The sequence below is a fragment of the Pinus tabuliformis genome, chromosome 3_2 (assembly GCF_031772625.1).
Source record: "Pinus tabuliformis cultivar Carrire ecotype Pingquan chromosome 3_2, CPIR1, whole genome shotgun sequence".
Taxonomy (NCBI): Eukaryota; Viridiplantae; Streptophyta; class Pinopsida; order Pinales; family Pinaceae; genus Pinus; species Pinus tabuliformis.
In genome coordinates, this window is record NC_142302.1 from 1,078,303,197 (window position 1) to 1,078,322,019 (window position 18,823).

At 38.5% G+C, this 18,823-nt stretch overlaps 1 protein-coding gene across 1 annotated transcript in view; it reads right to left on the reverse strand.

Moving 5' to 3' along the window:
- The window catches only part of LOC149184422 (uncharacterized), a 34,287-nt gene extending 28,815 nt beyond the window's left edge, over nt 1–5,472 (reverse strand). The window contains exon 1 of the mRNA XM_089417473.1: nt 4,591–5,472. Coding sequence (XP_089273599.1) covers nt 4,591–5,163 — 573 coding nt within the window. The 5' untranslated portion in view covers nt 5,164–5,472. The remainder of the gene's footprint in view (nt 1–4,590) is intronic.
- Between the last annotated feature and the right edge of the window lie 13,351 nt (nt 5,473–18,823).

An 18,823-nucleotide genomic window follows, 5' to 3' on the forward strand; every position in this document is an offset into this window, starting at 1 on the left:
CTCTCTGAGGATACATTGGTCAGATTACGCTCTAGAGGGTATTTCTTTCTAGAACAGGTAATCCTTGGATGACGTGGTAATTTTCCTATATGGAGAAAGGCTGATGACATGGGTATGGTCAGTCACTATGCAAAGGAATGGAACTCATTCATTCAGCAACTAAGTAGGGCGGGCCTTTGCAGGACAGAGGAGGGAGATCACATTACTTGGGCAGGGAAATTATGCAACAACTCAGTGGTAGTAGCGGATTCCTACAGGTACATTATGAACTCTCTTTTCTCTCTTACTTAGCCTGTCTGGTTCTATAAGATATGGAAACTAAATGTTCCAATCAAAGATCATTCTTTACACATGGTTGGTTTGGCACAACAAAACTCTGTCTTGGGAGAATCTGTGGAAAAGAGGTATACAAGGGCCAAGTAGATGCTCACTTTGCAGGCATTCGTTGCAGACAAATGCACATCTTTTTCTGGAATTTCCTATTGCATTACAGATCTAGAATTGTATACTACTCCAACACAACATACCTTTCAGATGCTTCCAATCCATTGATCAATGCCTTATTTGGTGGACTGAATGCGGGGGTAAACTCCAAGCCACTCCTCTTTTCATCTTCTGGGAAATCTGGCGGGCCAGAAATAGTTTTATATTTGAAAACCACATGATTGATGTTCACAGGATCATTTTCAATGTCGAGAAGTGTATGGACACCATGAAAATCAACACATAGAAGGATAAGGATCTATTGATCTGCCACATCCCACCTAACATTCTTTTTCTTGCAGGTTATTTTGATGGCGCGACTCAAATAGGTGTTTGCGGTTGTGGTGTATGGCTCAGAATTGATCACGGGTCACACTATAAAATATCTTGGTATGCAGGTGCAGGTAAAAATGCAGGCAGAGATTCTGGCACTTTGGGGAGTGCTTTGGTTCTCCAAAAATGTAATGTCCCAAGTGGAACAATTTGGGGTTTTCTTGAAATTCTAACACAACCCAATTTCGCCATAAAATTTTCATTCAATTTACAAAAGATTGCCATGTAAAAATAAACAAATAGAGCACTGCAATCCAATAACACAATGAATAGGAAATCTCTCAGCTTTTATTATAATATATAAACTAGGGATACATGCACATACAACTCAAAATAGCTGAGATGAAAGTTGGCCTCCAAGATAATCTGTTGCACTACTATGTTGACCCTTTAAACTGATTTGAACTGCACTGCTAAGCTCTCCTGCAAATTCTGAATGAATTCACCAAGGGAAGGTGGGTACTCGCCCAACCTCACTGAATCACCCGAAAGTTTCTGTCCTAGGGCTACTGCTGAAGTAGAGAACTAGGTTCTCAAACCTCTCCACAAGAAGAAAACACAAATCCAAGATGTTTCCAAATGACCTCCTCTTTATCTTTTATATATCGCATGGATAGATCTCCAAGCCTCTAGAAGCATCTTATTTTATTATTATTCTAGAAGCTCCTCCATTAACATTATGTTAAGTGACCTTTTAATTTATTTTATTTCACTTAAGTCACTTTTGGCCCATTTCCTCCAATTAATTATTTTTCCTTAATTAAACAACTAATTAAAGTCATTTTTAATTAAGGAAATTAGTAAATCGTCCACCATACTCTCTTCGGCCACTAGAAGTCAATTCTCAGTGTCCCATCTTGTAGATCTTCTCATTCTGGTTCCAACGAGCTATTGCACTAACATGTTCCATCAATTAATCTCCCTGGAATGCCACCTCGAGCATAATTAATTAAGTTAGGCTCCATAATAATGCTAATTAAAGTTGTCAGAATGCGACGGAACTAAAGACAAACTGTGCGGATGATGAAATATACCAAAGGAATGCCATCAGATCCCTTAAAAACTCCTCAAAACTCAATTGAAACGCCTAATGACATAAACCTACTCCACTGACCTAACCATCCCCTGCCCTAGAAATCCACCTTGGTTGTACTATGTAGGAAAATAAAAATGGGGACATTACAAGAAATTTGTCCATTGACTTCATTCACATGTATGGAGACTCCAAGACACTCGTTGATGGGATTACAACCAATGCAATATTCTCTCCTCCAAACCTATGTGGTTGGATTTCCCACATCAACTACCTCAAATAGTCCTTTCAGCACATCACTTTTTAACATATTTCCTTTGTCTAAAAAGGGCCTCATAGATGGTACTGGCTACAATTTCGTATATATGGAAGAAAATACCATTAGAGACGAGGGATCTATTCTACTCCCTTAACATTAACATTGGACTCTTAGTTATTTAGTCTTTTTTGTAGTCTTATAGTTGAACTTTACTTGTTGTTTTATGTTTAGATATAATCCTCGGAACACATCTGGGACATGCAATCATAGTTTATATATTTCTGTTTTTTACTTGGTATGATATGGGCATGCAGTCATAGTTTATATATTTTTGTTTTTTACTTGGTATGATATGGGGATAATTGCACTATGTAAATTTTGAGATCAATACGGAAAATGCACTGGTACATTATATAAACCAATGTTTTTTCATCTAAAAAAAGTGACAATTTCGCTAGCACTGTTATTTTATCATGGGAATCTAGAGATTTTTCAAAATGTCTGACTGTCTAAATCATTTTTTAATGGTGGAAATGGATCAACACCCTCAAGAACTGCCAAAACACCTAAAATTCTATAACTCTACAAATGAACCGCTAGAGCATCTAAACTTCTATAACTCTACAAATGTACCCTGGATTTCCAAAAAATACAGTGAAATGTCAAAATCGTACCAAAAAAACCATTTTTTTCAGAGCAAAATAGTTACCTATTTAAATTATGTTATAAAATTCCTCACCTACTTAAATTACACTTTAAAATTCTAGTAATGTTAGATCTAAGACTTTTGTGATCCATAATTTAGAAAACAGTGTTCTTTACAATGCCATTAATCTGAAAAACTGTTTTTTAAATTCTAATAATATTTAAATTTTAAAATTATTAATTTAAAATATCATTTAATATTCAAAATTTTATTTATTATTAAATTATTTTACAAAAAATCAACCCAAATATATTATATATAAATTAAATAATATTAATAATATAAATTAAATGGTTAATAATTATTCATCAAAGAATGGCACAGTACATGGTTTTGAATATTAAGATAATATATTTCTATTTTGAACTGTTGTATTTTTCATGGATACTTTTCACAGTCTTTGTTGGGCTATTACCTCCCTGCGTGGATACAGGTATCTAGCTTTGATGCTTCTTCGGAAGATGATATCTATTGATAAAAATATCGGAATATGCATATGCATCTACAAAATGTAATTTATGTTTCTTAATGAAATTACGAATTTTTCCATGGGAAAAAAAACTATTCATCAAAACACTTATGTACCATTTGTCCACCTATCTTAAATAAATTTTTGATGTGAACGTTTCTCAATAATAAGACCGCTTCAACCCCGATTTAGACCAGCAGAACCCCACTCCTCCCTTCACCCTAGCGTCTATCAATGGAATCTGCGGGCCTTCATCCGGATTTTCCAGCTATGGAAAATAATGGCTCCATTTGTGCAATTTGAGGGTTGTTTCAAGACGAGAGTCCGACGGAAATTGAATGTCGGCAGACGGATTCACGCAGATATGAGGGATTTGTTGAATAAATTTAGAATTTGTAACAATATATATGAGTTTTGAAATAGATATGAGTTGAGTAGCAAACACTCTGATAAGTTTTGTAAGGGAAGAATGAAGAAATTCTTATTTTACCTAACAACCCAATATATTTTCAAATTATTAAATTTATATTATTTATATAATTTTTTAAATAAAGATTATCACAAATTTATTTCAAAAAGGCTACAATTTTGTTTGGATAGTAATTTTTTAATCTAAATTAGATGTTTTTTATGTTGTAAAATTTTGATTTAGAAGTATTTTAAAATTAATTATGAAGATAGAAATAGATTCAACACCTTTAAACATTTTAAGGCATTTAAAATTCTTTAACTTGATAACTACAACAGATTTCCATAAATTTAAATTTTTAAGACATCTAAAATTCTATAACTTGACAAGTACAACCGATTTCCAAAAATTTCAACTAGATTTTCCAAAAACAGTGAGAAAATCTACATTTCTAGTGAGAAATTGTCACCTACTTAAACTACCCTACATAAAAATGCCTAAACTAAATTAAATAAATGTTAATAAATAAATAAGAAGCATAAAACCTGTATTTTGAAATAGATTTTTATAAATACTCAAAATTAAGATGAAAAAAGACCAATCCAGGATTTTGATTTTAACTGAAAAAAAATGTTAATAAATAAATAAGAAGCATAAAACCTGTATTTTGAAATAGATTTTTATAAATACTAAATATAAAGATGAAAAAAGACCAATCCAGTATTTTGTTTTTAACTGAAAAAATTGTGCTCAGAGCAGATGTATATAGTTTTACTCGATATTGGACTACAAAACCTGTAAAAACCACATTTCTCTACCTAGCCACAGGACTAGTATACTGTATTTTTGATATCATTTAGTGAACACAGTATTCATTGATGGCTAGAATAACCCTTACCTGGTATTGCTCTTCAGACTTTGAAATTTGCTGAAGCCTTTTCATTTTATTTCGATATTCGATGAGCTTGCAAAATTGTTGATACACTTCAATCTTTTCAGCGCCCTCGGGAATCTCATCAATGGCTTCTCTAAAAGTCTCAGCTGGAAGGAACCTCCATCCATCCGCTGTTCGATTTTGCATCTCTTCCAAAAGATGAAGAAAGGGCCATAAATCCTTGGGCTTCGGCTCCATCATGGCTCCGACATGGGATTGAATCTGCGTGAGAAATGCCGACCCCAGAAATGCTCCGTATATTTTATTGGTTTCAAACCTTTCCACGCTACATCTTATGCCATCCTGGGTTACAAGTTTGGCCAATTTGATGACAATCTGAGACGACAGAGAACGGTTGTCTGCTATCTGTCTCAGTATATCAAGCCCTTCGGGCGAACTGAGGAAAGAAATGAGATGGGTTGTAGAAATCGTTAGCTGATTGTCCAGCCATCTCTCGATTTCTGATAAAGATGATCGAATTCCAACCCTGGAGAAACGATGTTCATCTGAAGTTCCAGAATTGCTCCCGAATGACATTTCGCTCCCGGCAGTGCTGCTGCTGCTCTCTGATCGGGAATCGCAGAGGAATTCCCAATTGGAGAGATTGGGGGATTCCTGTTACTGTGGACTCTGTGCTGATGAGAAAATAAGTTTCCACTGGAATACACTTCCCATATTTTGACAGAGCAGAAACCTGGCGTCTGTCTGATCCCTCAAATCAATTGATAAAGTGGAATAAGGTGATCACAAAGAGAAACATCGCGGTTCCTTCGATTCAATTGACAAAGTTGTAATAAAGGAAGTAACGAGTACAGTAAACAGTTCTAAGGGCAGCGTGCCCGTTTACAGCAGCAAGTGGGAAAGAACTCTCACTTCATGGCTCGGCGCGGAATTTCTACCAAGTATCAATAAAATAATAAATTAATATAATACTTTTTCTTTTTCCGCGGAATTTCTACCCAAGTATCAATAAAATAATAAATTAATATAATACTTTTTCTTTTTCCGTTATAGAGTTGTTTTCTAATTTTTAATGTTTTTTTCTTGAATTCACGGAAATAATTTTTAAATTTTTAATTAGATTATGATTTTTGACGTTCAAAAAGATTCGTAAAATATTCCAAATTATACAAAATCCACGGCTAAAATATACACATTTTTACCCGATTTCAAATAAATTTAATTAAAAATAATTAAAAAATAAATTTACATTTTAATTATTTATTAAACCATCACCCCTCTCACCCTGCTTAAAAAACCAAATAAAAAAATATTAAAATAAATAAATTTATATCTTAACCATTACCCCTTTCAACATGTCACAATAAGCCGTAGTAATAATAATAATAATACTTGATTAAATATAACCCTGAACAACATAACAGAGACACCTCAACATATAGAAATAATGTAAAACCAAAACCACTCAAACCATCACAGAAATACAAACATATAGAAATAATGCAAAACGAAAACCACTTAAACCATCATAGAAATACCGTTTAACTTTAAGTATGGGGGATTTACGCAGTGCATTATATTAGATATCATTTTTGGGATTCAACTGCGTTAAGTAAGTCATTCAAACGTATGACCATTTCCATGAGAGGTAGTCCTAAAGTGACTAATTTCTCATGATTTTTGAATAGTTCACTTAGCAATCCTCGTGTTACCGTTTAACTTTACGGTAACACGAGGATTGCGGCTGTGTTGCATTTAAAAAATCATTGGCATGGTCTATGGAACATAATGCCATACAGTCTAGGACGATGATACCAATATATTCAAACAAAACTATATAATAGAATTCCAATATGATTTCATCTTTCATATTTATGCGCATGGGACGATGGAAATGTTAGTGAAATATGTGCAATATTCTAGTTTATACGCACGGACATGGTACAACATTAATATTTGCAATATATACCGGGGCAGATTATAATGTTTATTTTTATTATTTAATAGTGTGGTAAGTAAATTAGATATCAAACCAATTAAAGATGAAATGAAAAAATTGATAGAATTAGACCATCAGCGTAACAAAAAGGCCTTGAACTTTATAATCTTCAGTTTGGAAAAGGAAGTAGACGAGAATATTTTAGCCATAGCCCAAACAAAATTACATAATAGATTACAAATTGAAACGTGTCTTACAGAAGCAACAAGGTTGGGGAAATTAACTAAGAACAAAGGAAGGTTGATCCGAATAAAGGTGAGCTCTACTGACCATAAGTATGACATACTTAGTAAAACCTCAAGTCTAAAAGGAATGAGAATATTTATAAATGAAGATCTCATTACAAAAGATCAAACAGAATTAAGAAAGGAGGTTCAAAAGGTAAAAGAAGCTAGGAAGAAAGGACAATGGGCAATAATCAGAAATAGAAAAGTCGTTATTCGAGATAGAAACCAAAAAGATAGTAATAAATAACAATTCAACATGCTCAAGATTCTTTCTTGGAACTGTTGGGGCTTTCCATGGAACAAAGGCCCCAAGCTAAGTTGGATCTCAAATGATGTTGATATTATAATTTTGCTTGTTGAAACTTGGGAGCACGAAGAATCTGAGGTCCCTAACATAGATGGCTTTGTACTATGGTCTACCTAGAATAAGTGATCCTCCCATAAAGGCATTGGGGGTATAGCTTGTTACATTAAGAAGAACATCTCCTCCCATGCTAGGATTTATAAAAACGACCTTTACAACCAATATAGTTGGATAAAGATTACTGACATTGATGATAAAAAGACCTACATAGCAATCTGTTATTTTTCCCCCATTAATTATAAATTTTATAAGAAAAAGAATCTAGATAAAAATAGTCCTTACAATGGTTTAGAGAATAATATTTATAGCCTAAGGAATGACGGTAATATCCTTTTAATGGGTGACTTTGATGCTCAAACTTCAAGCAACCAAGTTATTCTTTTAAGCAATTATTCCAACCCTAATCCTCTTTGGTTAGACAAGGACCTTACTCTAGCTAGCCGGTACAAAAGGAGCTCTGAAGACCTCGGGGAGAATTTGTTTGGGTTGTAACTAGTCAAGCTATGTAGTGCTCAAGATCTCATAATCTGCAACGGTCTAAAGAAGTGGCCCAATTCTAGCCAGATGACCTGCATCCATGGGCTTGGTAGCAGCGTGGTAGACTATGTTATTTCCGATCTCCCTCTATACAACGAAATAATAAATTTTGACATCTTAAACGACCACGAGCCTGACTCTGATCATAGGCCTTTACTTATAACTCTCAATTTTGTCATGCATAGAGATCCCATAGAAGATAATCCTTATAGCCAAAAGAACTTAATCTTTGATAGAAATAAAAATGATATATTTTTAAATGAATTAAAAACTAATTTGCTTCATTTATCTAGTATAGGCAACATAGAATACCTCTATCATAATTTTACTACAACCCTCTCATATTCTATTAACAAGTCCTCAATTAAAGTTTCAAGTAATAAAAGAAATAGCAAAACCAACCCATGGTATGATAAAGATTGTATAAAAACATACAAAGCCCTAACTAAAAGGAAAAAAAGGCAGTATATTTGTAAAAGACAAGAGAATCTCTTACACCTCTCTAAGATAGCTTCTAATAAATTCTGGAGGCAGATTCTAATTAGGAAAACTAAAGATAATAATAAAATTGCTTTACACAACTGGAATTCCCATCTTAAAAAGCTTTATGAATCTCCAAATGTCATGGATAACTTTGAAATCCTGCTCACAACGAAAGAAGTTTTCTCATTAGAAGACATTTATTTTGGGGTTAAACGCTTGGAAAATGGGAAAGCTAAGGACATTGAAGGTTACCAGGCGGAAATCTTAAAAATTGGAGGTTTTGTCCTCATCCCCCACATCCAGAAGCTTTTCAATCAAGCAGTCAAGCAAGGCTTCCCTAAACCATGGACTTAGAGCCTCATTATCCCTATTTTTAAAAGTGGGGATACAAATAACCCCTCTAATTATCAGACATTTATGATCAACCCTCTCTTAGCCAAGTTATATGGTATTATTTTGGAAAATAAGTTGAGCATTGCTTGAGGATACAAATTGCTTGAACATGAAGGTAAGTGGGCTAAAGGCCAAGCGTGTTTTAGAAGGCAACACTCAACAACAGACCACCTCATTACGCTTAGGATCATTGTGGAGGAATGCCGCAATGATAAATCCAATCTCTTTTGTTGCTTTGTGGACTTTAGAAAGGCTTTCGATATGGTTCCTAGAAACAACCTATGGAATAGATTAGAAGAGCTAAAGGTTCCTTTCGAGTTGAAAGTTGCTGCTATAAGGTTATACAAGAATGTAATCCCCAAGTTAAAGAGAAATGAGAGGTGGTCGAAAGATATTAAGTGTAATATCAGAGTTAAACAAGGTTTCCCCCTCTCCCCTACCCTATTTGGCATTTACATCGACAAGCTAGAAGGTTGTTTAGAGGAAGCAGGCTATGCTGGCACGATCTTAGCTGGGATAGTCATCATCCTTCTTCTCTATGCTGACGATATTATTCTTCTCACAAGGTGCCCATCTGATCTTGATAAGCAACTTAGACTTCTTGAGGATTTATGCTCTACCATGGGTATCACTGTTAACACTAACAAAACAAAAGTTATGATCATCAAATCCAAGAAGGAAACTTATGCTAATTTTATGTATGACAATAGTAACTTGGAGGAAGTGTCTTCTTACAAGTACCTAGGAATTGATATTCATCACAAGTTCAACTGGAACTATAGCATTGAGAAAAGAATTAATGGGGGTGGAAAGCTTATTTTGGTCTTGAAAATAATTGTAAAATGACAAACCTCGTAATGTGGGATAGAAAAAAGTTCCTCTTTGAAACTTTAGTCACTCATGTTATCTTATATGGATATGAGGTTTGGGGTTGCAACATCTCTAGAGAATCATGGAAAAAGATTGAGCAAATCTAGAAGCATTTTATAACGTATAACCTCAAAATTAAAAGCAATACACCCTATCATATTCTCCTCATAGAAGTGGGTCTTTCCCCTATCGAGAGCCTAGCTATGACTAGGCTTCTGTTGTACAAGCACAAACTCAATAACATAGGAGACCATAGACTTCCTAAGCTAGCTGCAAATTCTAGCCAAAACCAACTAAAGTTGAAATGAGGTTGGTATAAAGACACAAGGACCTGGTTAAACCATTGGGAGATTGGCAAGAATGTTGCATTGCAAAACATTAATAACATTAAAAATATTGTTACTTCTAAGTTCAAAGAAAAATTATGGTGTGAGAAAGATTTAACAGATAAAAGAAAATTAAGATATTATAAGGAGGTCATCAACCTCACCCTAGAAGATCAAAAGTATCTCTCTGTTTTAACTAGCTCAAATAAGAAAATTAATATAGCCAAGATTAGAACGAACTCTCATGAGCTCCATAGTGAAACGGGTTGTTGGGCAGTTCCTAAAACACCATGGATGGAAAGAATTTGCCATCTCTGTGACAATATGAACATCGAGGATGAAAATCACTTCATCTTAGAGTGCCCCACGTACAACCACATTAGATCTCAGTTTCATAATCTTTGTTGCAATACTGACCTTCATAGCCTTTTACGATGTCAAAATTATAGTGAGCTCGAGAGGCTCTTCTCCAAGCTTTTTGAGCATAGGAATAAAATCTTAAATCAAACTAAATAATTCATTTCTTTAGGTCTGATAGACCAAAGTTTGGTCTCAGTGGACGTTAGCCATTATCATCATCATCATAATATTAAATTAAAAGTTATTTTTTATTTAATGTGTACAATTATATTAAAATGTTGTTGATATTGTGTTGTTGAAATATGTCAATAGGGGTATATCAAATATATGCACAACTTCAAAGTGATATGTAAGTATGTCTATGAGTGTTAAAATAAAAGTAAAATGTTCTCTAAATAGAAAAGCAACGTTGACTATAATAAATAAATAAATAAACATATATATATATATATATATATATATATATATAGTTGTCTATATGACCTAATATAATTTCATGTAAAGTAATTAGAAGTAACAAAAAAAAATATGTGAGTAAGATGTTTAAAACTTATACTTTTCAAAAATATTATAATAGGTGATATCAACTTCATATATATCTGTATATAGAACAAAAATGTTAAAAGAAAATATTTTAATGTTGTATAGAATAATTTTTCCAATAGGTTATGAATAAAATATTTTAGTATGAATTAATATTGATGTATATTTAAAAATACATTAATAACAAGAAAACCAGTTTAATAAGTGTTGATAAAATAGCTTAATACACATGTTATGTAACCTCTATAACATTCAAAAATACAATTTAAACAATACAAAAATACGCATTGTTTTTTTGCGCTCTAAAATAAGTTTGCACCTGAATAAATTTGATGGCATGGCCCAAAATATGTTCTTTTAAATTGGCCCAATGGCTTAGTGAGGGAATCCAAAAGATGTTCTTTCAAGTTGGCATGATGGTCTATTGGGAGTGTTACCCACCACCTATGAGTAGTGCATATAGGAGAATTTTTTTCTCCTCAATGATCCTTAGTCGGTACCCAGCAGCCCCTTGCATCCCCCAGATAGCTCGATATGCCATTTTCTCTGCCACCTAAGCAACCATGTGGTCCCTCACCCATCTGTTATGAATGTATGTTTGAAGGTGGGCCTCTCGACCCCAAAGGTATGACTTTTCATTGGTTTGGTTGAGTAATTTTGTTTACTTTTCATGGGCAGTTTTGGGCATGGATTGGTGGGGGAATTCGACGAAAAGAGTGAGTTATATTTGTATTCTTGTCTCCACTACCCGATTTTGTGGTTACCCTTGTATCCTAGTCTTGTGGTATCTCCTTTTCTAGCCATTAGCTTTAGGAATGACACTACCTAGGAAATACCGATTTTGGTTGTGTGGTCACGTTTCCCAATACCACCTATATTATTCCCCTTCCACTCATTTTAGCCCCATTTGTATCTTTCCCCATCCGGGTCCACATAGGGTAAGCCTCCCCTTGCCCACACCTTGGGTCGGGTCTGGAATAATGTTCTAGGGTCCAGAGGATGTTCCAACTAAAAAGAAAATAAAAAGCATAATTTGGTCACTCTCAACATGGAATGTACCACAAAATGCAAAAGATGATCAAGACATACAAATTAAGCACGTGGGAAAAAGTAAAACATGAGATCTACCCCTTATCCATGGCCATCACCCCAGTTCCTATGGGCCCTAGATGACCCCCCTCCATCATTAAGGAACCTATGATTGTCCCAACCCCTGGTGGGCGATGAACTACCCCACCTTAAAGGGGTATCCACTGCTATATATTACACATAATGCTCTCATCCCCTAGAGCCCTAAGCAGTTATGAAAAAAATAAATCAAAGGCAAAAGGCATATGAAGAAGGGTGGAAAAACAAAGATTGGGGTAACTCATGTACAACGATTTTCTCCCTCCTACACTCATATACCCAAGTGTGGGCTTCCCTCAATATAGCTACCCTTACACCATGACATGTGGTCTAGATGTTTCCTCTGATCTCCACTCTATTCTATTACTATATTGTATGCCATGAACCACTTGAGGGATGTACCATGGACATGTCACCCCCTTTAGAGGTTGAAACCACCTAATAGGGTCCTTGGTTAACCCCCTTATTGAGCTTGGATACACTTGTACATGTCAGAGCCCACAATGGAAGGGCATGTTGCCATGAAGTACCCCATTGATTCCATGACTTCTAATCTCTTTTACTTTATTATTCTAATGATTTTTTGTACTGGAAGGCAAGGGGACACATTGGATCTTATGCAATAATGCAGATGGGTTTCCACCTGGGGCTTTGTTTCCCTATACGTGGTCCTAGCTCTCTAGAGGGCCACATTGACACTTATAGGGTGAGAGTTGAGAGTCATGAGCCTCCACCATAACAGAGAAGGGCATGTTGCCATGAAGTGCCGCACTGATTCCATGACTTCTAATCTCTTTTACTTGATTATTCTAATGACTTTTTGTACTGGAAGGCAAGGGGACACATTGGATCTTATGCAATATAGCAGGTGAGTTTCCATCTGGGGTTTTGTCTCCCTATACGTGATCCTAGCTCTCTAGAGGGCCACATTGACACTTATAGGGTGTGCATTGAGAGTCATGGGCCTCCACCATAACATAGATTACTTCATGGATCCCCAACATCGCTCATTGGTTTCTCATGTTCCACCTTTCGGATGAGGATGATGCACATGGTTCACCATGCCCAACCAACTCCACACTTACACCATACACTTGGAAGATGTTCCAAGGTACAAAGGATGCTCCCGCTACAAAGGGAGGGCTTTTATCATCATCCTATCTCTTACACATGATCTATAGGCATTTTCGATCCACTTGGAGACCCATGATGATGTCATTGTGCCCCCACACCACACTTAGGAGCACCATGGGTCAAACAAGGGGCCAACCTCTTGTCCACTATATTTGGAGTATAGTTCTTCATCATGGCACCCCTTAGACTTCACTAGGTCTCCCCAAAGGCCCAATGATTCACTTTGTTCTGTTGAGAATGCAACAAGATGATGGAGCTTAGTGGAAAGAAGTCACCTTCACTAAGTGGGCCCGCGGGCTATTTTTGGCGCAAAGTCTATTTTTAGACATATGGATCATGGTCTATGAGTTGTAGGATGCTATTTGTAGATGATTGGTCATGTTGGTAAAAATAGATGGACTTCTGTTTTTAGACATATGGGCAGAGTCTATTTTTAGACTGCTAGTCTAAATATAGAAAAGTTGAATATTATTAGCTCATAATAATATTTGGACTACAAACATTATCTTATCCTCTTGGAGCACCTCAGGTTGAGCTACAGATGTGGCACATGCAGCTGTCAAAAGGAAATATGCTTTTCTTATGGGTCAGTTGAGCTATTGCATGGTGGACTTCAGTTAGGACTCAAGTGATTGAGTTTGGTGGAGTTGATTGAGGAGTTGATGGAGTTGTGTTCAGTTTGACTTTGTTGAACTAGTTGTATTTAGTTTAACTGCAAATACACTAGTGATGAGTGATGTGAATTAATTGTTAATTAATTCACTAATTATTAACTCATAAAGCAACTAAAGAATACATCAGTTAACTTAGTGCATGGACAGTTCAATGGAGACAGGTGTTAGAGGTTGATATTTCTATCAATTGTGACTATAGTTGTGCATGAGATTTGCACATGCATTGATGGAGATTGCCAATGAGGATTGCGCAGTACAAACCAAGTAAAAACGAGCTTGGTAAGTAATCATACTCACTTTGGATTGCGCAATAGAGGCAGGCAAGCAGCAGAGGAGATTTGAACTTGTGATTGATTCAGATCGGAGCTAGTTTGTGTGTAACAGGTGGAGATAGTACTGAGTACTTGTGAGGAGTATTGTACTATGTATTGTTACATGTTCTCTATCATTATAATATACAGATAGTGTGGGGTTTTCAACTGTATGCTTTCCCCGGGTTACATACTGTGTTAATGTGCGCATGTGATCCGGATTTAAACAGGAACGCAACAAATTACAGAGATAACCATATACACAAGGATGCAACGGAAATAATACTTCATTTCATTAATGGAAAATACTGAAATATGCTTACAACCAGAAATGGAAATAAACCAGCTAGGGCGATGGTAGCTTATCTCTGAGAAGAGATGAGTTGGCTACATGCCTCTGAACTGTGTTACAATGAGGCTCGAAGGCCTATTTATTGTTGAGAAACAATGGAAAACCCTTAACATTCCAAAACCTAACCCTAGGAGATGAAACGCCAAACTGTGGGCCCCGTTTGGGGTAAATTGGTACATCAACTTCCCGGGGTCGTAACTTTGGCATATGATCTCTGTTTGACGCGTACAATAGCTCATTAGAAAGATCTATCCGAGCACTATCATTGTTGGAACGGGCAACATTTTCCATGGACCCATGTTGCCCCCGGATTCCCCAAAAAACATCGTTTAGGGCCTCAAAACGGCTCCGGAAGTTCAGGACCTGAAAAACTGCTAAAAATAGTAAGTTGTGCTACAATTAAAGAAACTGAAAATGCTGAGAAAGACAATGGTGGGGTTCCAGGTGGACTTGGCAGGTGGCTACCAATATCCACCTGGATCATTCCTCCCCACTTAGGAAGCAATGGTCCCCATTGCGTTGAGCTCCTCCATGAGATGAGGAAACTTCTGCTGAACTTGTTCCCTGGTGAGCCACTTGCCCTGCTGAAGGAGTTGGCCTGCTTTGACAACTCGATACAGTTGGATATTCTGTTGGCGAGTGTTCTTGATCTGTGTGTCCATGATCCGATCAGTTGCAGCTTGTTCCATGCAATCTGGATTTAATTCTGTGGGTTTGAGCTGTTCTGCAATGTCGGATGTGTCTAGCAATGGTGGAAAGTATGGCCGAAGGCGGTCCACATTGAACACTGGGTGCAAGCCAAGGAATGGGGGAATGCTGAGCTCAAATGCATTGTCTCCCATGGCCTTAGTAATGGTGTAAGGACCATATCGGAGTGGTCTCAATTTCCGATAGGCTCCAGTAAGGCGTTCCTTCTGCAAATGCAACCAGACTTTGTCGCCCACCTGAAACTTGTGTGGCACCCGATGTTGATCATGTCGCTGCTTGTACTTGGCATTTGATTTCTCAATAATGTCGTGGACCTGCTGGCGAATATGTTGGATGCGCTCAATGAAACTGGTGGCCTTATCTGTTTCAGACTGGACATGAGCCGAATTCATGTGAGTAGCTGCAAGTGGCATGGCCACATCAATGGGGCATAATGGCTGGAATCCCAAACCCACCTGAAAAGGGCTATGGCCAGTGGAGCTGTGAAGAGCTCGGTTGTAGCTATGCTGAACATAGGGGAGGCTCTCGTCCCATTTGCGTGGATGCTTTGAGTTATACATGCGCAGAATGTGCACAATCATCCTATTGACAACCTCTATCTGGCCATCAATTTGAGGATGGAAGGCTGTGGACTTCGTGAGTTTGGTGTCCAGCATTGACCAGAGACTGGACCAAAATGTGCTGAGAAACCGACTGTCCCGATCTGAGATGATAGACTGTGGGATCCCAAAGTGCACCCACACTCGTTCAAAGAAGAGTTTAGCAGTGGCTTCTGCTGTGATATTCTTCTTGCAGGCCATCATAATGGCCATCTTCGAGAACTTGTCGACGACCACAAAAACACAGTCATTTCCATGTTTAGTGGAAGGAAGGCCTGACATGTAATCCATGGAGATGGATTCCCAAGGTCGACTAGGGGTAGGCAGCGGGGTACAGAGGTTGTGCTTCTTAATGGTCGGTTTGGCAATGGCACAGGCAGTACATGATCGGATGTACTTCCCAACATCCTGTCGAAGATTCGGCCAATAGAAATAATTTTGCAGTACTGCCACTGTTTTCTCGACCCCGAAATGCCCAGCAGCCCGACTGTAGTGTGCTTCCCAAATCATCTTGGCACGCTCGCTTGAAGGAACACAAAGGTGACCGAGGTGGCATAATAGGGCATCCTGGAGGTGAAAATCTGCAACATGCCGACCCTCCAAGAGTGTCTGGTATGTGTGGCCGAATTCTGGGTCGCTTTTGTAGAGAAGTGGCCAATCAGAAGTCTCGTGCCCACAAGAGTTGAGCACGGTGGTTAGCGCCATGATCGGTGGTCGACTGAGGCAATCTGCAACATTATTGGTGCTGCCCTTTTTATACTTGATATTCAAGTGAAACTGTTGCAGGTATGTAGACCACTTCTGATGGCGATCATTTTGCAATTTCCCTTGGGTCTGTATGAACTGCAGAGGTCGATGGTCTATGTGGATGACCGTTTCCTTCCCCAAAATGTAATGCTTCCATTGTCGGCCTATACAATGGAATACATCTCTTTATCATAAGTGGGGTACTTCCAGACTGTGTCTGAAAGTGTTTCACTGTGATATGCCACTGGATGTCCATGTTGAGTAAGGACTGCCCCAATAGCATAGTCAGAGGCATCTGTCTCGACCTCAAATGGTTGTTGTAAATCTGGTAACGCGAGCACTGGTGCCGTGCAGAGGCGATCCTTCAACTCCCTGAATGCCTTCTGTTGAGATTCAGACCAAAAGAATTTTGCTTTCGCCCTGCCCTTGGTGACTTGACTCAAGGGCCAAGAAATATGAGAAAACCCCAACACAAACCTGCGGTAGAAGTTGGCAAGACCTAGAAAGCTGCGGAGCTCTGTTAGAGTGGTTGGAGAGGGCCAATCCCGAATGACTTGGATCTTGGCTGGATCGACATGCACCCCCTGTTCATCAATGATGTATCCCAGATACTGAACCTGGGTCATGCCAAAAGTGCATTTCTCCAAATTGGCACATAGCTTGTGTTGCCGCAGTGTTTGGAGAACCTGTCGGATGTGGTGGACGTGCTCTTCCCAACTCTGGCTGAAGATCAGAATGTCATCCAAGTATACTACTACAAAGGAGTTGGTGAATGGCCGCAAGATGTCATCCATTAGCCTCATAAAGGTTGCAGGAGCATTCGTCAATCCGAAAGGCATGACCAACCATTCGAAGAGGCCCTCCTTGGATTTGAAGGTAGTCTTCCACACATCGGAGGGTTCGATTGGTACTTGGTGATATCCTGACTTCAGATCGATCTTGTTGAAATATTTCGCCCACTTTAGTTGGTCTAGGAGGTCATCAATCCACGGGATCGGGTACCTATTACGGACAGTGATCTTGTTCAGCGCCCGATAGTCAACACAGAGTCTCCACGTCCCATCCTTCTTCTGTACCAACACGATCAGACTCCCACAGGGCGATGAACTCGGACGGATGTGACCTTTCTGCAGGAGCTCCTGAATCTGCCTCTTGATTTCATCATTCTCTAGAACGGAGCGCCAATAAATTGGTCCATTGGGTAGCGGCGCACCTGGGGTCAGATCAATGGAGTGCTTGACTTGACAGTGCAGAGGAACCCCTGCCGGGGAGGTGAAGATGTCCTCGTACTCCTCCACAATCTTGTCCATCTGTAGTTGTCGTGCAGAGGGACCCCGTTTGGAGGCCGCGGCCACTGTCTTCTTCTTTCCTTGAGGGCGTATCATCAGGAAAACAAATTTCCTGGTTTTGGAAATGATCTTACTGCATTGTTTTGCAGTAATCAAAGAGATGGCGGCAGGTGGTGCTACCTCTGGTATCCTGAACAACTTATTTCCCAATGTAATAATAACAGCACGAGGCCTTGATTCATACACAGCATGTCGCTTCCACAAGTATGGTTGTCCTAGTAATACATCACAAACTTCAAGGGGAGCAATGTCACACAATACCTCATCCGTGAAGGGCTTGATGTTGTATGGAAGGCGATACTACTGGCTCACGCGAAGATCTCGTCCTTGGTGAAGCCACCCAATGGTGTATGGTTGTGGATGTGCTGTGGTCGGTAAGCCCAACCGCTTCACGACCTCTGCCGAAATGAGGTTCTTTTGACTCTCGCTATCAACAATGAACTGTATCGGGGAGCCCTTTACCCACATCTGGGAGTGGAAGAGACGCTCCTCCTCCTCTGGATCTTCGGGTTCATTTTTCTGGAACTTTGCGGTAGCGACAGTGGCGCTGGGATCCACATCAATGATCTGCTTCCCTTTTTCATACCCCTTATCAGGTTCTGACTCAGAGTCAGAACATGCATCTGATTCTGAAACCTTTAGCTCAGCCACCAGTGACTGCTTGGCCCGACACTCACTTGTGTTGTGAGTGGAGCTCTTATGGAACTCACACCATTTTCCAGTGTCCTTTCTCGGGTTCGTGGCGCTGTTCTTTTCTTGCAGCTTCGACTGGTTGTCTTGGGCTGTCCCGCCTTCGCTTTGTCCTTTGTTCTGTGGTTTAGGGGCACCTTTTCCCTTTGGATTCGCAGATCCAAAGTCTCGCTTCTTTTGTTTAAACTTCTGCTCGATCTTGACGGCATACCGGTATGCTGCGCCGAGCGAGGGGATATTTAGGAATTGTATTTCTTCCTGGATGTACTTATGCAGGCAGCCACGGTATTTGAGTATCAAATGTTGCTCCGAATCCTTGATACCCAACTTTGTGTGAAGGGTATGGAAAAGATTGGTGAACTCCGGCACGTCTTGATCCCTTCCCTGCCGCAGCGTGGTCCACTTTATGTATTCATCCTCATAGCTTCCGACAGGGTAGTAC